The sequence below is a fragment of the Hylobates moloch genome, unplaced genomic scaffold (genome assembly GCF_009828535.3).
Source record: "Hylobates moloch isolate HMO894 unplaced genomic scaffold, HMol_V3 SCAFFOLD_21, whole genome shotgun sequence".
NCBI classification, from domain to species: Eukaryota; Metazoa; Chordata; class Mammalia; order Primates; family Hylobatidae; genus Hylobates; species Hylobates moloch.
The window spans coordinates 51,739,947-51,765,152 of record NW_026652296.1 but is presented as its reverse complement, the minus strand read 5'-3'; the positions used below and the strand labels follow the sequence as shown (position 1 = coordinate 51,765,152).

General features: G+C 41.3%; 1 protein-coding gene across 4 annotated transcripts; it reads left to right on the top strand.

Moving 5' to 3' along the window:
* Nucleotides 1-250: 250 nt before the first annotated feature.
* On the top strand, nucleotides 251-24,457 carry LAMP5 (lysosomal associated membrane protein family member 5). Of its 4 annotated transcripts, none has more exons than XM_032142720.2 (7): nucleotides 251-1,800; nucleotides 5,126-5,747; nucleotides 6,282-6,454; nucleotides 6,831-6,962; nucleotides 7,086-7,191; nucleotides 8,910-9,098; nucleotides 20,716-24,456. In XM_032142720.2, the coding sequence occupies exons 2-7, from the start codon at nucleotides 5,684-5,686 to the stop codon at nucleotides 20,892-20,894; spliced, it is 843 nt and encodes a 280-aa protein (XP_031998611.1). In that variant the 5' UTR covers nucleotides 251-1,800; nucleotides 5,126-5,683; the 3' UTR covers nucleotides 20,895-24,456. The 4 variants fall into 4 exon arrangements, with proteins under 4 accessions (XP_031998611.1, XP_031998610.1, XP_031998608.1 ...); XM_032142719.2 differs by having other exon boundaries at nucleotides 251-5,216; nucleotides 5,650-5,747; XM_032142721.2 differs by having other exon boundaries at nucleotides 1,756-1,800; nucleotides 5,126-5,216; nucleotides 5,650-5,747; nucleotides 6,831-7,191; nucleotides 20,716-24,457.
* Nucleotides 24,458-25,206: the final 749 nt, after the last annotated feature.

Sequence of the window (25,206 nt, the reverse complement as noted above, 5' to 3'; positions counted from 1 at the left end):
CACCACAGGCCACGGTCCATGTGTCCTGAGCAGCGCACACTTCCTGCGCTTTCAGATATTACATTTTAATAATGAAATTCTGAGCACCCTACCCCCCATCAGCCAAAGGATATTGCTCAGATTGGGGCATGTAGTCCTGGAGGTATCCTTTAGGAAAGGTATGTCGAAGACCAGAGAAGTGAAGCCACTCCTTCCAGATGTTGTCCTACTAGAGTCATACAAAGTCATAACTAACATATCGCTTCTTATACTCCCATCCCATTCGCCTTTCCAATACACTCTCCCTTTCCCACTACCTTGTTACTTCTTGATATGCTTTTACAACGAGAGAGAGAGAAAACAAAGTCCTAAAATCACATCAGAGCACCCCAGGGAATTCCAGGACTCCAGCTACAATGCAAGCAAAGTCAACAGGAGACAGTGGGCTCTGGGCTCCACTCTAACCCTCCTTCCCAAAGGCCATTAATATAAATTTTCCTTAGTTCCAAACATGTCTTCAAGTTAATATGCAGGTATCTTCAGATAGACAATTAAAAGAGTAACTGGCCGGTCACGGTGGCTTACACCTGTAATCCCAGCACTTTGGGAGGCTGAGGCAGGCGGATCACGAGGTCAGGAGTTCAAGACCAGCCTGGCCAAAATAGTGAAACCTCGTCTCTACTAAAAATACAAAAAATTAGCCGGGCATGGTGGCACATGCCTGTAGTTCCAGCTACTCAGGAGGCTGAGGCAGGAGAATAGCTTGAATCTAGGAGGCAGATGTTGCAGTGAGCGAAGAGTGCACCACTGCACTCTAGCCTGGGTGACAGAGTGAGTCTCAAAAAAAAAAAAAAAAAAAAAAAGACAGAGAGAGAGTAAATAACCAAGGGAACAATGGACTCCTGTGACATCTCAGAGATTTTTAGGGTACTGCATTATCACAGAATTCAGGTAGCAAAATATGTTAAATGAGACACAGTTTGTCTAACCTTAGGCCTATTGTGACAGATGTCATTTCTTGGAGAACAGACACATTAAAGATTTTTTAAAATCCTCAAATGAGATTTAATTCAACCTTACAGAAAGGTGCCCTGCCCACAAGTTAACAAGGTTTTCCTCACTCCCGAGATAGCAGAGTGAATTGTGTATCACTGAACAAAAATGTAAGACTGACTAGAGCAGTTAACTAATCATGGATTCAAAAGACAAAAATGATTTATTTTGTACCGAAATTTTAAGGAATCGTTACCTGGCCCCTCACCATTTACTTATTTAGGGTTTGCTATAAGGATGCAGTTCTCTATATTGCCCCATGCTGAGGGCAATTCTTCTAAATGAACTCATAAATGGTATTTTTTTCAGGACTCAGTGTGAACATAGCCAATAAAAAGGCCATTATTCTGGTGGCTTGTTTCCTCCACTGGTTACCCTTATTGCAGAAATAACCGTTGTTTCATTAGAGTAGATGCAGGAGACACCAAAGAAGTACTAGGATGAGGGAAATTATACCAAGGGCATGCAGACTGAGTGCATTGGAGCCTAAACTCAATGAAATTACTGATTCTTTCCAAATATTCTAGGGCTTAGCAATGTATGCGCAAAATATTCTTGTGCATACATTGCTCATGCACACATTGTACCCTTTGCTCTGGATCTAAACCCCTGTGGGATAGAAACTGAAAAATAATTCTTGTGCATACATTTATTTTTCAGTTTCTGTCCCACAAGAGTTTAGATCCTGGAAAGGTTGCAAAGGTCTTTGAAGGCAACGATTAAATGAAATAATTGTTCTACGACAAGCTGAACACAAGAAAAGTTTTGGTGAGTAGAAAGTCTGGCTTAACAGCTGTGTGCATCTTGTTTGTTTAAATTATTTCTGCTTCTGTTATTCAGGTGTGCTTCCATTGTCTGTGTGTGGGTTGCAGAGGGATGGCTTGGTGGCTGTGGGGACAACAGAGCAAGGAGTACATTTTTACACTTTACTGTAAAGTGAACTAAAACCTCAATAAACCAAATTTCAGCTGCAACAAAGCCCAGCCTTTTCCTTTTGAAGCTTATAAATATGCTTTTCTTATTAGTATTGTTCACTAATTTTCATAGTTTTGTTTCTTGATTCTACAAATACAAGTCCATTGCTTGCACAACCAAGTATATAAAGATGCCCCTAACAACTTGAAAAGTTTAATTTTATTTAGAATAAATTTTGCATATGCCATTCTTTTGCATATGCCATATGTGGGTAAATTATCAAATAAGGAAATAAAATAGGAGTTCTATAGTACATAAGGCATTGTTGATTTAGGGCCTGATTTGTTTTTTATTGCAAATGGATAAATATGGACGGATGAAGAGTTGCATCTTTGCATTGATTCCCTATTCAATAGATATTTCTTCCATCTGTGTCCTTCCTTCCACCCTACATCAGTTTGTCAACTTCTTTCAAGACTCACCTTCTCCAAGAGGCCTTTTTTCATCAATTTCAACCACTCTCCCACCTGGGTGCCTATCTTACTTTTTTCCCCGTGAACATTTATGCAGACACTGTGCCAGGCTAACTGGAATCTTTATGTAAATTCTTCTCATCCAAATTGAAAGTTCTATGCAAGGGCTTCTTCTTGCGCTTTTATAAAACAGCAACCTCTCAATGGCATGAGATTCATAAAGGCTAATTCAGTAAGTATCCATATGAATTGAAAAACAGCCTTTGAAGGACATAGAGGATCTAGAGGAGATCCTAAATCCAGTGTGTTTAGGTCACACTGCACCCTAACAGTTTCTATTGACCACCAGCAGCAATAATAAAAATTGACCCAGTCACCACCCACACAGGTGTACATATTTATGTCAATTTCTCCTACCATCTTTTAGACTTGAGAAATGAAAAGTAGAGCAAACTCTGGGGAACATCGTTAATATATTAAAATGCAATTTAATGGCAAATTTTGCTCCTTGATCACCTCTTTGCTTATTTTAGAGAACCAAAGACTTTTTTTCAGAATGATTAGAAAGATATTTAATTAATGTAGGTGAAAGTTGTAGGTATAATGACTGAACTCCTATTGCAATGTATCACAGTGGATAGGATGATAAATTAATGGGTATTTGTTAGCCATGTTTAAGATTAAACATTAAAAAAGTCATTAAACTGATTATGCTTTGAAAATAATCTTCCCAGAAAAAAAGGGTTAAAATTGCTTCTTTTTGTTCTTTCAACTCATTTGAGTACTCTAGGGTACACTCTCCAGTGTCAACAAAGAGATCATTTATATCAGGTATAATTTTCAAAGGAACAACCGCCTGATTTGTAAATCAACTACAACATTTTAAGATCAATGACCAATGCTACTACTCATCTAATCTTTTATTATTAAGGCAGATAATCATGAATTAATTCAGTTGATCTTTTAACAACTTAGATAGTGAAGATATCTTCAATAACATACTGCAAGAGAAATTGTCAAAATCTTTTATAGGTATGTCTCCTACTTGTGTAATGATAAATATCTTTTGGGTTTCAAAGCATCAAGCATACTAGAAGTAGTAAGTATTCAGTTAATGTTTATGGATCTATTTGTACTTTGTTTAGAATGCTTTTATACTCATTGGCCCATTTGGTCTAACTAGTCATCCCCTGAGTTATTTTCCCAATTTTTCAGATGAGAACAAATAAAATCTTTAGAAGGTCACAAAAATAATAAGTAGTGAATCCTAGACTGAAACCTACTCATTTCTGTTTTCATGAAATACTGGGGAGAGAGAGCGAGAGAGAATAAATACTTTATTACATGTCTCATTGTTTTCCAGTTTCACAGTACTACAGGAAAATAAGTGTTTAATAATAATTGTTAACATAAAAAAATGTAACACATACAAACGTTATATCTTCCACTTTCAACTGATAAGAACTGACCTTGTATCAATCTTCTGTATAAAATCATTTCTGTTAAGTTCTCCTGTAAAATTTGCACCATTTCTTCTATATATAATCATCTTTGTAAAGATGTTGAGAAATGTTTGGATGAAATACTGAACTACAAACATAAAAGTCAAGATGTCAAAATATAGTGTCAATTTTAATATTACTTTATAATTTGAATTGCTAGTGATCTAATGATTGATATAGGAATAATGTTTGAAAGCCAAAAACATTATATAGATACTTTGTGGCAGATATGCCAGAATGTGATTATACTTAAAACAGCATTGTATAAATTTCAAGAATGTGAATTAATGATAGAGATTTCAGGTTTCAGATTATTATTTGATATTGAATAAAGATGTTTATGGAAGTCAAAATATGGAGTAAAAATATTATTTAAGGAGAAATGAAGATAATCTTCACAGAGTTAAAGCATGTGATTTTTGTATTTTAATTCTAACTGACCATGTGACATTTGGGAAGGTCATTTAATTGATTTGAGCCTCAGTTTTGGGGTATGTACAACCACAATAACTCATATCTTTCCTTGCCTACCCTCTAAGATTGGGGAGAATCAAATTAGATAATGCAGGTGAAATACTTTGCAATTTTCCCTTTAATATGACATTGTTTTATAACATTATATTACTGATGCAACATTTATTTGCATCATGAAATATCTTTTAAGGAGTAAAATATTTAGACATCACTACAATTGATGAGGACTGCATGTGTATTTTTGAAAGCTGTATTCTGATTTACAGAGCAAAAATAAAAAATAAGCAAGCCAAATATGTAAATACAGGAATTAGCCCAGTAGTATTTGTTCTTCTGTTCCACTAGAGGCTTTAGAGTAATATCAGTCTATGTTTTTCTTACATAACTATGTGACATTACTTAGGGCATAATTCTGAAATTTCTGTCCTAGGAGACACTAGATAACTCTCAAAAACTTCTGATTTGCTTGCATCCCTTTTTGGCAGAGTGGTCACAGTACAATGCTGGAGGGTAGGTGACCCCAGAGTTCAGAGTCCTCATGCTCCCGGGAGCAAAATTCACAGGAAAATAAGCCCACATGGAGCTACTGCATTGTCTGATGGCCTCGTTTGAGGAGGCGTCAATTTAACTTTAAACCCATGAGCTCATTGAGATCAGGGGAGAGAAGGGGATGTCTCCAGATTCAGGAAACTGTTGCCATAGCATTTTCCCTTCTCTATTCCTGCATAGCCCTCCTCCCCCGAATCAGCAACAATTTTTGCTCCACCGTTTTCTTTCGGGAACCAGATGCATTTTCAGAAGACAGTACTCCACTGATAAGGTATCTACACCACGTAATAACTGTACCTGGTAAGGAGATTTAATAAGGCTGAGGGTGGTATTAAGTTTCTCAGAACAGACTTATCTTTGCAGATGCAATTGCAGAACAGGAAACAGACCCAGGGAGAAGTTTAGGTCCCCCCAAATCTCATTGGCCCTCCGCACAAGCCAAGCCACAGCCACTCCTGCCACACAATCGGATTGCTTTCAGCACTCGCAGCCGTGGACAGCTCCCTCGCCGTGGGGTCCTTTCCTCTGCAGCGAGCTGATTTGCTCTGCCAGCAGCTGTCGGTGCCGCACTCGACACCAAGTCCCAGCCAGCGCTCACAGAATACGCGCTCCCTCCCTCCTCCTTTTCTGTCCCCCGCCCCTCGCTCACCCCGGCCCACTCCAGCGGCGACTTTGAGGGATTCCCTCTCTGGCGGCCTCTGCAGCAGCACAGCTGGCCTCATTCGGGGCACTGCGAGTATGGATCTCCAAGGAAGAGCGGTCCCCAGCGTCGACAGACTTCGAGTTCTCCTGATGTTCTTCCGTGAGTAGCGATTTGGCGACTGGGAGAGAGGACGGGCACTCTTTACAGAGACCAGAGCCGGCAAAGTCAAGTCAGTTAGCTTGAGATAAAAAATATGGCCCTTAATGTTTTGCGTTTTTTTTTTTCTTTTAGGGGAGGCGGGAGGGCATTCCTTGCCGGTGGCAGGGAATTCCCCTGAGATCCATACACCTGTGTGGCATATTCCAGACACAGCCTAGACAGGCCAGCTTCGTGAGCTCAGAGCATTGGCAAGAAATATTTAGTTTAAAATCCCAAGATGTAGAAAACAGCCAGCTATATTACAAACAAAGTCAGGATTTTTAATTTTTTAATTGTATTTTCATTATAAATTAACAGCGAAGGAATGAGGCTTGTTAGACCCAGGCTAGAGAAACAGCTCGTAGAGCGCACAGCTGCTGGCAGAGAACTTTGTCACTCCAAAAGCCTGCAGACCACTGTCTCCCCACCCTAGCGCCCGAGACGCGTGGGATCCCTGAGCCCTGAACTGATGGAATTGTTCTGTTTGTTCCGCAGATACAATGGCTCAAATCATGGCAGAACAAGAAGTGGAAAATCTCTCAGGCCTTTCCACTAACCCTGAAAAAGATATATTTGTGGTGCGGGAAAATGGGACGACGTGTCTCATGGCAGAGTTTGCAGCCAAATTTATTGTACCTTATGATGTGTGGGCCAGCAATTATGTAGATGTAAGGAATATTTCCCCCCTCAGCTTGCTCCTAGGGCTCCAGGGCGAAGGGCACCCTTTCTCGAGGCCCTTCGAAGACGTGGGATACCTGCCTTCTTTCCCACACCCCGGCAGGCTGCTCCCGAATGCTGCATGGGGATTCCAGCTTGTAATGCCTTCTGCTCCCCTGCCTGCTTTGAAAGTAAACCCCCTTCTCTCCGCTTCCCTATCGGCCCGGGCTGCACGTAGAGCATCTAACCGCATGTTCCCGGAACCTGGGATGCGCGCGCGCAAAGGAGCGCCCAAGCGTGCAACCCAGAGTTTGGACGCGCCGCCCTTTACAGCCCCCGCCCCGGGGCCGGGCGAGCTGAGGGGGCGCGGGGCGTCTGTGTTCCCAGCTGATCACAGAACAGGCCGATATCGCATTGACCCGGGGAGCTGAGGTGAGGGGCCGCTGTGGCCACAGCGAGTCGGAGCTGCAAGTGTTTTGGGTGGATCGCGCGTACGCACTCACAATGCTCTTTGTAAAGGTAACTCCGAGCCCAGCGGGCAGAGGGGCGGAGGCTCCGCGTGGGTGTGGGAAGTGGCGGCCCCTAGGTTTAAGAACCCAGACGCTGCGGGGGCGATTGAAGCGCGCCTCCCCGGCTCAACAGGAAAGCCACAACATGTCCAAGGGACCTGAGGGGACTTGGAGGCTGAGCAAAGTGCAGTTTGTCTACGACTCCTCCGAGAAAACCCACTTCAAAGACGCAGTCAGTGGTGAGTAGAGGCTGGCATGGCTGGGGAGGGACCCTGGGAACTCGCAGAGCAGGCTCGGAGACAGAATTCCTCAGGGTTTTGGAAACCGTTCCGGGCTTTGAGGTCCCAGGCCAAGTCTTCCTCGGCTTGCTCTTTAGGGCTGAAGAGGCTGGAGCGCCCATGAGTCTTCTGGGTCTCAGGCCTTGTAGATCCTCCAGGAGCCGCAGGCGTGGGGACCCAAACGTCACCCGTGGCCTGATCCTAGATGAAGTCCCTTGAAGGCCTGTCGTTCTCTTGTGCTTCAAAACGACCTCTTATGATTTGGCCTTTGAAGGACCACGGAGAAGGGCAAAGCTGCGTTTTGATTTTCTTCCGCACCCTGGTTTTGTTTCTTATGCGCTAAAACTGAAAGGGGGCAGTGCGACTTCCCTTTTCGGTCAGGATGTGATGGCCTTCAGTGTCTTTTTGCGCATGGCAGCATGGCTCGCACTGGATATTCGGTCATCGACTGCAGCCACCTGAGAGTGGATTCTGCACCATGAATAATTTACCAGCGTTTCTGGCCCATCCCTCCGACAACTCACCCAGATCCTCCTCGGCAAAAGGAGCGTTCATCCCCCAAATAACAATATTCCTATCTGCAGACAGGATTTAAAAGACCACATTTAAATTTATTTTATTCTTTATAAGTTGTCTATTTCACTCACAATGAGGCCTTTCATCACCCAGCCACCTGACTCAGGAAAGGATCTTTATTGAATATATAAAAATACATGTGTCATCTTTCCCTTTTCACCCCTTTTTGTCATCACAGTAAAAGGAGGATTTTTTCTTTTTCATCAAAGTTTAGATGCAAGATGTACCCCAGTTAATTTAGACCAAAAAGGAAAAAGGAAAAATCAAACTTAGGTCAGAAAAGGAGCAATGGGAGGCAGACCTTCCGAGGGGATTATGTGTGTAAGGACAAGCATCCAGAGCACCAGCAATGTGTCTGGCTTTGTTGAGGAAGATGATTTATTCTTTGCCAGGCCCGTGTGAAATGTGGAAAACCAAGTCACTGTTCCTTCTGTGTCTTTGGAATCTTCGTTATTAGGGATTTTTTTTTCTTTTTTGAAGTGAGGTCTCACTCTGTCCACCAGGGTGGAGTGCAGTGGCACCACCATAGATCACTGCAGCCTGGAGTGAGCTACTGGGCTCAGGAGATTCTCCCACCCCAGTTTCCCCAGTAGCTGGGACTACAGGCATGTGTCACCATGCCAGACTAATTTTGTAATGTGTGTGTGTGTGTGTGTGTGTGTGTGTGTGTGTGTGTGTGTGTGTATTTGTAGAGACAGGGTCTCACTATGTTGCTCTGGCTGGTCTAGAAATCTTGGGCTCAAATGATCCTCCCACCTTGACCTCTGAAAGTTCTGGGATTACAGGCAGGATCCACCATGCCCAGCCTAGGTTTTATGCGGTAATAAGGGTTGGGTTTTTAGCTATCACTCTCCTCTTCAAAAAAAGGAATTCCAAATTAACATTGAAAGAGTCCTGGCTCTCGAGAGAATGGGTGTGTTTGTCCTTCATCACCACTTGATGCCATTTGTAGAGCCCTAGCCCTGGCAAGGGAACAGAGTACAGGAGGGGTGTGGTGTCTGGAACTGAGAGGCAATAGCCACCTCTCTGGCACATTAGGTTAGGAACAATGAGGGTTCTGCCAGCAAGAGGAGCCTAACTATTGCTTTGGGCTCTTGCTGTAGCTGGGAAGCACACAGCCAACTCGCACCACCTCTCTGCCTTGGTCACCCCCGCTGGGAAGTCCTATGAGTGTCAAGCTCAACAAACGATTTCACTGGCCTCTAGTGATCCACAGAAGACGGTCACCATGATCCTGTCTGCGGTCCACATCCAACCTTTTGACATTATCTCAGATTTTGTCTTCAGTGAAGGTAAGTTTGCGGGGCATGGAGGGGAAGAAAACCTAGTTTATTTCAGGAAGGATGGGAGAGGGACCTACCAGGGCCCCAGGATGTTACCACTTGGATTTCCTCTAGGTTGAAATGACACTTCCTGCCTCTTTAATAATTTTCAAAGACTAAAAAAGCAGTAAGCTGAATGTATGAACTTTTCTCAGTAGTTCTTTCTTTCTCCCTCTCAATCTCCTCCCCTGTCTTCCTTCACTTTAGTCCTTTCTTCTCTATCTCCCTTTGTTTCCTCCTTCTTCTTTTCTTTACCTTCTTCCCTCCCTTCTTATATTTCATCTTTCCCTCTCTCCCTATCTTCTTTCCTTTGCCAAAAGATGAACCTTCATAGGGAAAACGATTTAAAAAGTCACTTTGGAAAAAACTGTAATTTTGATGCAAACTTCCCAAGGAGAAAGCAGCTAAAATCTTTAAGAAGTTAGTTAATCTAGAGAGCTACAGATGGAGGAAGGGCCTTTGCCTTTCTGGGTCTCAGTTTCTTCTCATTCTCTTGGATACTTCTAGCTGAAGGTTCTGCTGCTGTGAGTCCAAGTTTCTGTGCATCCAGAAGGCAGCGGGGGTGGGTGTGTATGCACTGATCATGGACTCACCAAGTCTTTCCACCGAGCACCTTCGTGAGGAGGATGTCCTTAAGCTCCAGGGAGGGAAGGGTCCCTGAAGGCTGAGCCATTTAACACCAGCTGCTTCTGCTGAGAGTGTGGAGCAAGGCTGTCTCTCGGTCTGTTTAGCCTCTGAAAGGGGACCCAGCTGTGCTCTGGCAGGCTCAGGTCAACCACATTCTTTCATTCTCAGCACCCTTGCAGAGGTAGGGCACAAGGGGAGTCAAAATTTCTGCAATTCGTTCAAGTCAAGCAACAATTTACGTTAGGCAAGTGTGGGATAAGTGAATTCATATCATTTATTCTCTCTCCCTCACAAAGGAGGTTATTAAAATTTATATTCTGTTTATTCTACATGGAAAAAAATAAGAAAAAAATTGTGATTGCTTTGTTTATGCACATCTGGAGGTTGGAGACCTCCAGGTGAATACAACAATTCCGGCGTTCAGGATATTAGAGAATCTCCACCTTTGTCATCTATGATTATTTTCTAAGGTCTCTAGCTTTCATAAAATACAGCTCCCACTCAACCTATTACGGAATAGAATGCACCACCTTCCACCTTGATTATTGAGAAGGCATTTGAGAAGTCCTGAGATAAATCGTCTTTAAGAAAAGGGCCCATTTCTTATTCACGTTTATATTATTAGCACCTAATACAGTGCTTGGCATATTGCAGATGTCTAGTTAACTTTGGCTGAATTTATATTTTGACGGTGTGGATTTAATTAGTAGAGATTTCCAAATGCTGCCATGTCATGCAAATCAGAATGTCATATATTTAGTAAAGCAGTGTCACACTTACCTGTTCAGGTGGAAGGATAGGCTATCCCATGTTAACATATTTTCTACAAAATTGAAGCTACTAAACTGTGTCAAGACCTTAACAGCTTTTAAAGATCTTTTTGTTTATGGAAGTATTTATAAAATGTAACAGTCAGTGTCTTTCTTAAACTGAAAATATTAAGCATAATCAAGTATAATTTGACTTATTATGATTACTGATGACAAGGAATTTATTATGAAGATAACTGGACTATATAATGTTAGTTCCTAGTACCCAGGACCCTGCCATAAATGCTTTTCAGTTTATATGGGTACTCTTAATAGTTTATAATGACTTTCTAGTTTTTGCTGATTAGCTGTTACCAGGCACTTCTTTACTTCCTGTTACCACTGGTGCTATAATTGCTGCTTCTCCTAGCTCCTTACCATTCTGTGTTATTTTTAAGGCATTGTTTATAGTTGCCTATGGCTTGAGAAATCAAACCTCATAGACTTTTAGAATTGTATATAAAGTAAGAATAAATAAGTACTGAATAACGAGCAGAGCTACTTTCCTAAAAATCAGTACAATTCATTGCATGGAGTAAGTGGTATCTTTTGTTTTAAAACCAATTTTGATCCACTTCAAGGTCCTAGATAGGGAAGGCTGCTGGGTAGACATAGAGAGTTTGTAACTATATATAACCTCCTAAATGCAAATAGAGAAGTCACAAGCAAACGGCACTTGTCTCACCCCAGGCTTTTATGGCTAATAATTAGGATGTTCTCTCCTGCATGGTGTCCCTGGGCTTATGCCTTGACATTCCTGGGAGGTGGCAAGCCTCATTCAGAATCACTCACTGGATCAGTGTGCCTTTGTGTGGCTGTGGTTTTTTGTTCCTGGCTCCTCCCGTCTGTTCCTCTCAGCACCTGCCCCGACTGTGTTTTGTAAGAGATCATTGTTTTTGATTTGGTGGAATTTTAAAGATTCCTTTTGGGTGCCTTTTCAGGATCTAGCACTGGGTCTTTATCCCCAGAATAGAAGCTCAAGGGGCTTTCAGTGTGTGCGTGTGAGTGGAGTATGCTTGCATGGGGAGGGAATATCATGTCATATATCTGCACACTCACTGCAGGGGTGTGTCTGTGCGTTCATGTGTGTGTGTGTGTGTTTGTGTGTTCGTGTGTTTGGACCGTGGCCACTGTCCAGCTCAGCCTAATGGTTTCCTGTGAAGAGTCTATTCCCTGCGTAAGGTGATCATACCTGGCACTCTTCACACCTGTCTACTGAATAGGCCTTATGAGAAAATCAAGAAAGGGTCCACGATGTCGGTAAGTGGACACTCACAAGGGCTGAGAGCAGCCCAAATGGAGGTTGACATCTTTATCACAGGAGTCCCTTTAGTGCATTGTACTTGGCTACTACACTGATCCCCAAACAAAAGTCTCTTAGCCCAGCAATGTGCTCATGAAACTTCAGCTGCAATGTGCAATGACTGTGGTGATATTGTTAGCACACAGACTTGGGTTCACTTAGGTCTGGGAGTGGGCCCCTAGAAGCTCTGTTGCTAGCAAGGTCTCAGGTGACACTGCTGGCTTGTGGAGCACTATAGAGAGTTTGAAGAATTAAAGGCACAATAAGCTTCATTGAGTGACACTTGGACAGGGACTTATGAGAAGGGAAGCCCCTCACAGCAGGAAACTGTCCAGAGGGAGGCTTATGGGACCACCATCCAGAAAAGGAAGAGGACAAGGGAATACCCAAAGCAGAGGGGCTTTGCAGAGGGGTTTATGTGTCCAGGTGACATCTGCTCAGCAGCACAGCAGGGAGTCCATGGGTCCCAGAGCTTCTAGAGGCAGCAGTGCCTTGGAGCCTTAGAACTCCAAGGCTGTGTCTTATCAATGGGTAACAGCTGTTGCATGAGGTTTCAAGGAGTATGCAAAGCAGGCAGGCTCTACACAGCTGCAAATTTTTTTATTTAAGCTATTTTAAAAATAATTGGATGTGTAAAGATTTGGGAGTTTGGCGCCAACAGGTTTTGAGCTAACAGTCTCAGCCTTCAGTGAAGAAATAAACCACCTAGAGTCCAATACACAGAGGCCATCTTTGGCTCATTTATTTACCAAATACACTTTGTGCAGCAACTATCACCTCTGCAATAGAAGCTATCACCCCTGCAATCTGAGGCACTTTGTTTCTCATTTGGGGTTGATTACCTTGTTCTTCCACAATTAATTCTTGAGGACCTCATTCAAAGGCCTGCAACTCCCTTTGAGAGCCTCATGTGATTTCTGGCTGAGATGGGAAGGGGGATGTGTTGCTGGGAGGGAAGAAACCAGCCTGAGTATTCTAATACTTTGAGTAAAAGGAAACTTTTATGCATTATGTCAGAAAAAACAGAATAGAATAGGAAGGCTACCTCTATTTCCATTTATTCAGGATTCAGGTCTATCAGGCATTTAAAATACATCACATAGAGATTGGTCCCTTTTGAATTCTCTCTCAAGGGGCAAACAAAACAAAACAAAACAAAAAGAAATAAAACAGAACTGCAGAAAGATGCTGAGATCCCCATTCACAATGGAGCAGCTGAGATACAGGGAGGTGAAGTGACTTGGTGAAGGCTTCCCTTCTAGAACCTGTCTTTGGGTGTCAGAGCTTTTGTCCTTAGTATCTCAAGGCCACAGCTGCTCCTGCTGAGTAGCTATAATCAACATGTGAGTGTGAGAGGCATTTAGAGAGTTTGTTGGGTACCCCAAATTCATGAGCTTTTTATTATTGTTCCTAGCATCATGATTGGGAGATGCCATTTAATCTGTATTTTACCCAGATCTGCGGGAACTTCAGCGTTAGTGGAAATGAACATGGCTTACATTTCTCTATATACCAGGCCCCCAGTAGAGCGTCCTGGGGCAAGCTGTCATGTCACAGATGCATGAAGCGTTTGCTGATCCAGAGAGTTTTGTAGACCTGTGATTTACCTGGCACTTCCCAGTCAAGAAACATGCCACCCTAGATAGTTGGTCCTCAAGGCCTCCTGAGTAAGCAGCCAAAGGGAAATAATCTGTTATGAACACAGCTGAGAACTGTGTTGAGGACTCCAAGATGGAGCCCCAGCCTTCGGCCATGGAGTTAGCCAGTCATAGAATTCTGTGGTTCAGATACTGTCCTCTGTAGAGAGCATAGGATATGCCTCAGAATTATCTCATCTGAGGGTGAGCAACCCAGTGTTTACCCACCAAATGCCATCTATCACTGATGGTTGTTGTGGAAGCATTAACTCCCTGGGACTTCTGACCTACTTTGGAGTCAAAACCTGTTGGGATATATGGGACTGGTGAATGCTGAAAGAAGAATGGACAGTGTCTGTGTCCACTCACTACACCTAGGTACTGGGATATAAGAACTTTCTCTGCCTCGCTGAAACTTTCAGTCTAGTGGGATAGGGTGTATACAATGCATGTCATGTTCCTGGCATACAGTGGCATCAAACAACACTTGCTCTTATTATTTTTTTCTTCTCTAATACTTAAACCTTTTTTTTTTTTTTTTTGAGATGGGAGTCAAGGCTGGCCTTGAACTCCTGGGCATAAGCAACCCTCCCACTTCAGCCTCCCAAGTAGCTGGGTGGTGATGCCACCGTGCCTAGCGAATGCTTACATCTTGGTGAGGGTATCAGCTTGTCTGCAGTCAAAGGTCTCCAAAGCCCACTCACCTTAACAGCTTCTCAGTATACAAAATACATTTTGCTGATGTTATAGGAGTCCAGAGCCAGCACAGGGAACATATGGAAAGAGCGTCAAACCCTTTCTCTATCTTGCCCTGCCAAACAACAGGAGAAGCACAGCCAGCAAAAAGCATGCCCTCCTCTTCAAACAGTTTCAGTCCATGGTGCTAGGAGAGCTTGAGGAAGCAGAGAGCTTGCCTCTGCTTCCATTGCCTATCCCAGTGCCGTCCATTGGGGGTGCAATGAAGTGCTCTTGTAGTTTACCCCAGGGAGTCAATATAATTTTAAAATGCTGTCATGAAATAAAACACATATCTAGCAACCAGCACCTAAGATAAATTATGATTTTAGTGGGCACACTTGGGTTAAGGGTTGAGGAGACCCTTGTTGGCAACTGGCAGCTGGCAACAGATTATGCATTTACTGTTTGTTTTGTCTTCATCTGGTTCTTTCCAGTGATGAGGCTGGTTTTTGTCTCTTCCAGCCACAGGCCACTTACCCTGGGCCCCTGTTGTGTGTACTCTAGAGCCCTGAGTCCACCAAGAGCAGAGGCATGAGGGACCCTAAGTCCCGTGGAGGTGGACAGGGAGTCAGGGGTTCAGGGAGATCTGAAGCCAGATGTGGTCCGGGCTAAGCCAACAGATGCTCTTCTCCCTGGCAGAAATCAGAGGCCTTCCTTGTTTTGTAATCTGTGGGTTGCATTATCAGTTTACAATACAAGATTTTAACCCTGGGGTGTATATAGTTTATAGACAGAGTTCAGAGAAAAAGATTTATATCTTTATTTTCACTAACTTCTGATTAATATTTAGCATTTTCTTTGTTTATAAATGAAGGTGACAGACCACAGTAGTATTAGCAGTACCTGTGACTATCACCAATAGAAATCATAGGTATTTTCATCTCATATTAGTTTGTGCAGATCTTGCAAAGTAACATTTATGCTTCTCACTGCTTTATAATCATAGCCAACATATATGTGTTCCAATAAGGAAGTACATATATCACTGTATCTGAAATTCTTTTAAAAATATTCAATGGCTGAATTTCACTTTCCCTTGTAATTGTATGTATTTTATTTTTTATGCTTTCATAAACATTATTCTGAGAAGGGGTCCTTAGTTTTATTATACTTGCACAAAAAAGACTACAACCTTTTCTTAGTAGGTCATGAGCAGCATTGTTTTAAATGAAACAGAATAGAATACAGCATAAATTATTAGATGCATAAAGCAAGGATAACTATTGTTTGTCAAACTTCTGCTTTAGGTCTCTGCGTGTACATATGCTCTAAGCTGCCATGTAAAATGCGGTTTTTTTTTGTTTTTTTTTTTTTCCCCCATGGGTCATAGGCAGAGATTAAAAGCACTGACAAGCCTGAAAGAGAAAAGCATGTCCTGCTTTTATGGGTTCATAATCCCTCATCTAAAACCCAGATCGAACTAAAAAAAACAAAAAACAAACAAACAAAACCTTGGTGCTAGATGGTTTTCAGAATTCAGAATATCTTAGACTTTAGGAAGACTATACAGCGCACAGTTTATATATTACATAAGACCATGGAAGAGTCAGGGCAGCCCCACGCAATCAAACATATTAATATCTCTGTTTCCTGCGGTGAAACATGTGAAACATCATACTAAGTAGGATGACTGAAAACTACAAGCAGCCTCACATTAGACTAAGTCAGGTTTTGCTGCCAAACAAGTGATTACAAAGTACTTTTGGTTTTCAGAGCTTTGTGGATTTTGAAACGGTGGCTAAGAGAGTGCGCTCAGGAATTCTTTTTTATTTGACCACTTACTGATTAGAGGTTGGTAAGTGTGGGATTTGGTATTAGCTATGATACTTTTTGACATATTCATAGTTGATATCCTCTTTATATTGCCCTTTCCTGTGGTGTGATTAATTCTATTTTTTTTTCCTAAAGCAACAAAAGATAATTGTCTGAGAAATAAATCATGATAGTATTCTAAGCATATTTTTTCTTTCTCCTTCTTTACTACACTATATCATTTTTTCTCTATTTTTCTTAAAGAATGAGATGTGAGACATTCTTTTTATTATCGATTTAGAAATAATACTTTTGGTACTTGAGCTCCAAAGACTCCCATACTTAAAAGAAGTACATAGAAGACTTAAATGTATAAGACTTCTATCTTTATAGTGAACAATGACAGAAAAGCTATTCTGTGCCAGGCACTGTGCTTGGCCTTCTGTAGTATGATGCTTGATACAGCAACCCTGTAAAGTAGGTGTCATCTCGATTTTACAGGAAACTGAAGCTTAGTAGATTAAGAGATTCACCCAGGATTGGACAGTGGAAGATCTGGGATCTGAGCCCACTATCATCTCTTTCCCTCACAATGTTCCATTACATCTACTCCCTCTTGATGTGATGATCTGCATCTATGGAGACCACCAGAAGTTCATGTATATCTCTATTTCTACAGCTATATCTAACTATATATCTATTTATTCATTGTTATGGTATAAACCAAGAGAAAAGAGAAAACAGGACTTTACAAATTGGTCAAGGTCGTTTGGTGCCCCATCCCCAGATTCTTCCCAAGCCAACTCCAACCTCCCTTCCTCCTGAAACTTTCTTAACCCCCCACCCTCCCTGTCCTGAATACTTGTAGTTGGGGCCACACAGAACACCACCTGTCCATGTTCTCCAGTGGTTTTGCTACATAAGCTCGTGCACCCAGACACAACTCTTTCTCCATTGCCTCTCCCATTCTGCCTAGGGAGGTAGATGTTTTATTTCGGGCTCCTGGCTGATTGTTTGCCTGGGTAACTAGAGTGTAAGCAGGAAGAAGTGAGCTAAAACCATGGTCTGAGAGTCTGGGTAACTATGAAATTGCTCTGCAGGGGAGAGTTAAGAAGGGAAGAGGCAGAGGCTAGAGCCACAAGCGCAACATTGTAAAGATGCCTGGGGCCTACTCAAGTAGCAGCCTGGAATGGTGCATAGATGAGAGTCTGAAGGTCCTGAGGTCTTTGCTACTTTTTGTGAGATAATTTATTTTTTATTTTTACCATTTAACACAGACTTAGCCTTATTACTAAATAATTTGAAGTCAGTGTATTACTTAATATTTTAAAATTTTTAAAAATTCTTTGTTTCTATTCAATGTATTGTATTAAGTAAGAAAAAAATTGTATGAGATTGCCACTAGCGCCTGCAAACCAATCAAACCCTGCAATCTGTTAACATTACATGGGCAACAGAGTGTTATTGTGAGGAAAAAAAAACCTTTGTTGTTAACAAAATTCCTACCCCACATGATTCCATTTCTATTCATTCTTCTCTTCAAAGAGGCAATATGGTATCATATTGGAGAAGAAGAGTGCCATGCTGGCATCATGAAGTTCTAGGCCTTCCACTCTTTCTGATACACTGTGTCATCTCAGGTCTTGTCCTTGGAGCAATGGATGTATTTGTCCAGGCTGACCCTCAAAGTGTTGGGACTCATTAGAATGGAATCAAATAGTGGGGGAAAAAGTTCCCTGAAAATTCTTTTTCAATCTTTTGGTTGTAATAAGAAGAAAGGCTCAGTTTAGTCCTAATAAGTCCTTAACATTTCTCTAGCATTTGCCAAACTATCTTTTAAAAAAGCTATTTCTAGAAGAATTTCTTTTTCTATTATATACATGTGTATTATGTAGATACATATACATGTATATGTGTGTATATATATATATACGTATATGTGTGTATATATATACACATATATATGTTTTATATATATACACATATAAAACAGTCGTATTTAGGTACAATTATTTTACACATTTAAGCATGTAATTTAATAAATATTGACTTATTAATACACCTGTGAAGCCATCACCACAATCAAGAAATCAACATATTCATCACCCTGGAAAGCTTCCTTGTTCCCCTTTGTAATAAGTATCCAGCTCATTGAATTTTCAGATGCTGGATGAACCTCTGCAACCAGCATGCAGTCAGGAAACTGAACTGACAAATCCTCCTTTCTGCTCCACTTTGGGATTCTGCAGCCTTTTAATGCCAGTGGTTTAGGTCTGTTAAGTGCTGCCCCAACTATAGTGTTAAGTTGTTTGAGTTCACATCAGGCTTCATTTACCCCTGGGCAAACCACTTATCGTTATGACTTGATTACTTTATGTGTAAAATGAGTATAATAATATTGTGTACCTCAGAGGGTTGTTAACCAGATAATCTTTGTGCTTAGAACTGATTGTTAATTTAGGGACTAGGAATGTCAAGTATGCAGCTTTCAAAGGCTGTATATGTGAATGTAAGTCTCCACTAATTGTTATTATTAGAGAGGAAAGCTCATCCCTTTTCCTTTCTGCTGATCTCAGGCAAGGTGAGAGAAGGCACTATGTCAATAGGGATTCTGGAGGAGACTGGCATACAGTAGGTACTTAATAAATGTTTACTTGGTCATCTGGACTTAAAAAAACTTGGTCTTTATGAAGAGACATGTAAAGCTTGTTTATTTTTCACTTGTGGCTCCTGATTTTGGTTAAAAGGCCACCAGTTACCCACAAGAAGCAAATGAACCTGTTCTGGGTTCTAGGAATGTAATTCTGTTTAGCCTGACAAACTGTTTGACCACTAGAAGGTCTCCCAAGAATAGTTTTTTGTTGATGGCGGTTCTATGTAAAAAAATGGAGACTCAGCACTATGAAGCTATCTTGAATTTTAGGAGGGTGAAAAATAAATCAACACTGAGGTGCTGCTAACATTTGTGTTCTTGATCTAGATGCTGGTTACATGAGATGTTCATTTGCAAAAATTCATCAAGCTCTATACTTACTTAAAAATTATAGCATAATTTACATATATTACATGCACCCCTAATGTTTATTCCAGCATTATTCACAATAGCAAAGTTATAGAATCAACCTGTGTCCATCAACAGATGAATGAATAAAGAAAATGTGGTGCATATACACAATTGAATACTATTCAGCCATTGAAAACAGTGAGATGGTGTCGTTTGCAACAATGTGGATGGCACTGGAACATTGCATTAAGTGAAATAAGCCAGATACAGAAAGACAAATATTGCATGTATTCACTCACATGTAGGAGCTCAATAGATTGACCTCAGGGAGTTAGAGAGATACCAGAGGCTGGGAAGGATATGGTTGTGTGTGTGTGTGTGTGTGTGTGTGTGTGTGTGTGTGTGTGTGTGTTGGGGAGAGTGGACTAAAGAGAGGTTGGTTAATGAGTACAAATATATAGTTTGACAGGAATAAGTTCTAATATTCAATAGCAGAGTAGGGTGACTATAGTTAACAATCATGTGTTGTACATTTCCAAAATAGCCAGAAGTGAGGACTTGAAACATTCTCTACACATAGAAATGATAAATTCTGGAGGTGATGAATATCCTAAATTCCCTGACTTGATCGTTACAGTGTATGCACGTAACAAAATATCACATGTATCCCATAAATATGTATGAATAGCGTGTATCAATAAAAAATAACAAAGTAATAAACAAATCTAAAGTGTATGGTTTAATGCTTTTGTACCTATATTCGCAACCATGTAAACATCACCTAGATCAAGATCTACAATAGTTCCACCACAGGTGAAAGTTCCCTTGTGTTCCTTTCCCCAGATAGAAGCACATTCTGACTTCTGTCACCACAAAGTTAGTTTTACCTGCTGTTGAACTTCATATAAATGGAATCATACAGTATGTATACACTCTTTTGTGTCTGGCAATTTTCTGTCAGCAAAATATTTCTGAGATGCACCCATTTTGTTATGTGTAGCCATAGTTCATTCCTTTTTATTACTGACTACTGTTCCATTATATGAATATATGCCACAATTTATCCATTCCATTTTGATGGACATTTTGGTTGTTTCCAGTTTTAGGCTGTTATGAATAAAGCTGCTATGAACATTTATGTTCAAGTCTTTTTTGTGTTGACTATGTTTTCATTTTCCTGGGGTAAATGCCTAGGAATGGGATGCTGGGTATGTTTGTCTTTATTAGAAATTATCGAACAGTTTTGCAGAGTGGTCATAACATTTCTCAACAAGGGTGTTACAAGTTCCAGTCATTCCACATCATCACCAACACTTGGTATTTTCAGTCTTTTTGAAACATATATTTTTATATAATGCGTTATGTGTACATATTACTTTAATAAAAAGTTAAAAATGAATCAACAATAAAAATGACGATGACTGTGTCTAATGGTGAAACTCTGAACATTTAAATAAATTATCTTGATGTTTTGTTGACATCTGCCAGGAATCCAATAATTAAATGCTGTCCTATTTAATTGATGTATTTTTATTACACATTATGTAAGAATATTAAGTGTTAACCTAGGGGTTGGTTAGGGAAAACTATTTCTGAAAAATAGTCCCAAACCTTCCTTGAGAAATCTTTTTACATCCATTTCCCTTTTTGTTTTGTAGAACTTTTGATTCAGAATATTTTGACCAGAGCTCACTGCTTTTCTTCTTTCCCATTGCAGAGCATAAATGCCCAGTGGATGAGCGGGAGCAACTGGAAGAAACCTTGCCCCTGATTTTGGGGCTCATCTTGGGCCTCGTCATCGTGGTAACACTCGCAATTTACCACGTCCACCACAAAATGACTGCCAACCAGGTGCAGATCCCTCGGGACAGATCCCAGTATAAGCACATGGGCTAGGGGCCATTAGGCAGGCACCCTCTATTCTTGCTCCCCCGACTGGATCAGGTAGAACAACAAAAGCACTTTTCCATCTCGTACACGAGATACACCAACATAGCTACAATCAAACAGGCCTGGGTATCTGAGGCTTGCTTGGCTTGTGTCCATGCTTAAATCCAGGGATGGGGGAGACTCTTTTGGATTTGTAGGGTGAAATGGCAATTATTCTCTCCATGCTGGGGAGGAGGGAAGGAGGGGTTCAGACAGCTTTCATGCTCATGGTGGCTTGGCTTTGACTCTCCAAGGAGCAATAAATGCCACTTGGAGCTGTATCTGGCCCCAAAGTTTAGGGATTGAAAACAGCTTCTTTGAGGAGGAAACCCCTTTAGGTTCAGAAGAATAGGGGGTGCTTTGCTCCCTTGGACACAGCTGGCTTATCCTATACAGTTGTCAATGCACACAAAATACAACCTCATGCTCCCTGCAGCAAGACCCCTGAAAGTGATCCATGCTTCTGGCTGGCATTCTGCATGTTTAGTGATTGTCTTGGGAATGTTTCACTGCTACCCGCATCCAGTGACTTTGCAGCACAAGAAAACGATTAATGTAACTATGCAGAGTTGTTTGGACTTCTTAATGTGCCAGGTCCAAGTCAGGGGACCTGAAGAATCAATCTGTGTGAGTTTGTTTTTCAAAATGAATTAAAACACACTATTCTCTGGCCTTTGGCTGCTTTCTTGAAACAAGAAAACAAAGCTAAAATAGTTTCTTTGGTGTCCAGAGGAGAAAGAGGAAAAGATGAAGACGGATTTTGCATGTTTGCAAGAGGAAAAGCAAAGAGAGGGCAGGGAACCAATGAGGGGGAAGTCGGCTTTTCTAGGTGAAAAAAATGGATTTTTTTTGGCAAATATGAATAGTTTTAATAATGGCACCTGTTGACCAGTTGGTCTAATATTGCTTCTGATGCTTCTTGGTCTTGAGTTTGGCATTTCACTTTGGATTAAAAAGGTGGACTGGACATAGTAGCCTAAGCTGAGTTCCATTTGAAGGAAAATTCCTGGAGAAATGCACATAGTTTGAATTTCATTCACTTTCTAAATAATCATTTTTTTTCCCAGAATGTCTGAGTGGGAGTAGGGAAAAATCTTTTCTCTGGTTTTAGAGTGGAACTCTCTCCCTCCACATATACAGTCTCCACCATATGAGAGGCAGCTCATGAACTCCTCTCCCTGTCTTCAAACTGCTCACAATAGGATATCTTCAGAAATTCATTATCCCAGCAATCTCACCAAGTATCATCCAGTTTCTGTCCTATTACCCATTTGTTTGCTGTTTTATTAACCACAATCTTCTTGTCTTCATGATCTCTCTTCAGTGTCTGCCTCTTACCAGTGAGGGAAAAATCTCTAATTCCTCCTAAAATTTTCATGTTGCACAAGGAAAAAAATACCTTTGGTGAAAACTAAAAGATGGTTAACTCCATTCTTATACTCATCTGTGATCTGTGATCTTCTCACCCACATTCCCTAAACTTGACAAACCATTTCCTTTTTAGCATCCCAGTATTTTCTTTAAACGTTATATTCCTTATTTGGACCCATCTGAATATTTAGGGGAGAAATGGACACTTAGATTTATCTAGGAAATCACAGTGAGTTACCATTCCCTTCTGCAACCCTTTTGAAAAAGAAATCTCAAACCTTTCTGAGTCATATGTCTGAAAGCTCCCATCTGTGTATGTTTTTCTTTAAACTTGCTTTCACAAAACATAAGGCTTATTATTAGTTTTGGAATTGTCACGTAATTACATCATTGTTATGTAAATGTACATAACACCTACTATTGTTTTGTGCACCTGTTGAGTACAGGCTGAGTAGTGCTTATAAAGTAACAAACTTGACCTTAGTTTCTATAGGGAAAGACTGACAAGAGAACAAACAACATACAACAAACATGTCATTCTCAAAATGTCAGAGTGCCGTGAATCTTTAGAAAGTGTTGACATCCCTGTGTCTCAGCTACTTCAATCCTTCCAGAATCCAAATAACAGTGATTTTTCCACAAGTAATGTGCAGGATGTATAAAAAGCCATTATTACAATTACTGTTATGATTATCAATATTGTTTACCACGCAATTTTTACCTAGCTATTTAAAAATTATATCTCAAACTCAGTCTAGTTGCCTTTGAACCGTGCCTTATTTCTCTCAGCCATGTCTTCATCTTTATCATCAACTAAACACGATAAAGGGGAGCCTCATGACATAGAGCAGGAGCAGTGGTCTCTGGAAACATCCGTGCCTGGCATTCTCCCAGCTCAGAGTGTCTAGGGAGACTGACTTCACCCCGTGCCTCAGCTCTGGGCCCTCTCCGTACTCATTGTCATTGCCTTTGTCCTAAAATTTTGCAGCTGCTCCTGGGCCAGGAATAGCCTGAGGCAATGGCCCATTTATCTGCATTGCTTCTCAAGCTTCAGAGACAGGGAAGAAAACATATAAACCACAGACGCTCAATTACCCCTTGAACTGTCATTTTTCTTTTTTACTGGGATTTTAAACACAAACGCCTGTGGGCACAAGAGGATGTTGGACCTGGTTGCTGGGTATGCCTGCCTGGAAAAGCCAGGCCAGATGGACCATATGTGGATTTCTCTTGAGGGAGGGTGACTTTGATTTAAATTCAGAGCATGGTTCTTTGCAGGATTCCCTCAGTCCCAGGAGACAGTTCCCAGTGAAACAGCCTCAGAGGGGCAGGGAGCACTCGCTTATCTGGAGCCTGAGAACGCCCTCCAAACTATCATCTCTCTCTTTTTGTCAATTGTCCAATCTTTCCATTAGCAAAGACTTGGCAAACCACATGGGTGTGGGAAGAAACACCTGAGAAACATGAATGGAGAAAGGGGAGGAAAGACGGTAGGAGTGACCTGCAGCATCCGGGTGAAGCAGACTGCTGCCTGTGTAGGGGTGGGTTTTACCAGGCAGGTGGTTCCAACTGGCATCATGCTCAAACACTTCCCTGGAACAGACACCAAGCAACCCGGGCCAGAGACAGCTTTAAATCGTTGTGTCTCAAAGTGCATTCAAAGGCACCCTGTATTAGAATCATCCTAGGAGACCTTTGAAAGATATTAGTTCTAGGGCATCATCCCAGACATTATTTGAGAATCCCTGTGGTGAGGCCCTAGAATCTGTAGTTTTACTCTGCTCCCCAGATAATGTTGATGGGGAAACGAGAAGACTTCTGGTTAAAAAGCCTTTACTCTCAATGTATGTGCAACCTTATCCAAATTATTGGGCTTCTCTGGGTTCACGTTTTTTCATCTGAAAATGAAGCTTACTCCTCCATCCTTGCAAAGTTATTTGAGGACTCATGAAGCACCTGGAAGTCCCTAGGCACAATGCCTGTCACACTGGAGAGGCTCCCTAAAAATTATCATTAGTGGCATTTTGCTAATACAATTCTTAACACGTATGTTCAAATTTTACCACCAAACAAGAGGTCACAAAAGATTCAAAGGGACTAATACAACAGTTTTAGCCAGGCGAGGAGGCTCACTCCTGTAATCCCAGCACTTTGGGAGGCCGAGGCGGGCGGATCACGAGGTCAGGAGATCGAGACCAGGAGATTGAGACCACAGTGAAACCCCGTCTCTACTAAAAATACAAAAAAATTAGCCAGGCGTGGTGGTGGGCGCCTGTAGTCCCAGCTACTCCGGAGGCTGAGGCAGGAGAATGGTGTGAACCTGGGAGGCGGAGCTTGCAGTGAGCTGAGATCGTGCCACTGCACTCCAGCCTGGGCGACAGAGCGAGACTCCGTCTCAAAAAAAAAAAAGAGTTTTAAATCTGACTTCTACGGTTTTCTGTGTCAATTTATTTTGGATTCAGAGAACTGTTATGCAGGGATTCCCTTGCACCCTAGTTCAGTAAATCACTCAGGGGTTATCAGTATTGGGGTGAGGGGATCTGTCAGAGTTTATGAACGTGGATGGGAAAAAAATTACACCTCCAGTTTTTACTAACCTCAAATGAAAGGTAGAATTTCCTTCAGTGGTGAACATGGGCATTAAACCACTGCAGTATAAGAAGACCTGTGAATTTGTTATCAATAGAAATAGCCACATTACACTTGCCAGCTATATCTGAAAAGAATCATTTATACTCATTACTTCGAAATTATGGTAGTTATTTGACCCATCAAAAGATCTTGTTATTTAATGCATTATAGCCACATTTTAAAATTGTGATAATGATACTTTAATCTTTTTTTTTTGTAAGCCTACATATTTTACTTTATGCATTTAAAAAACTTTTCTGAGAAGGAGTTTATAAGC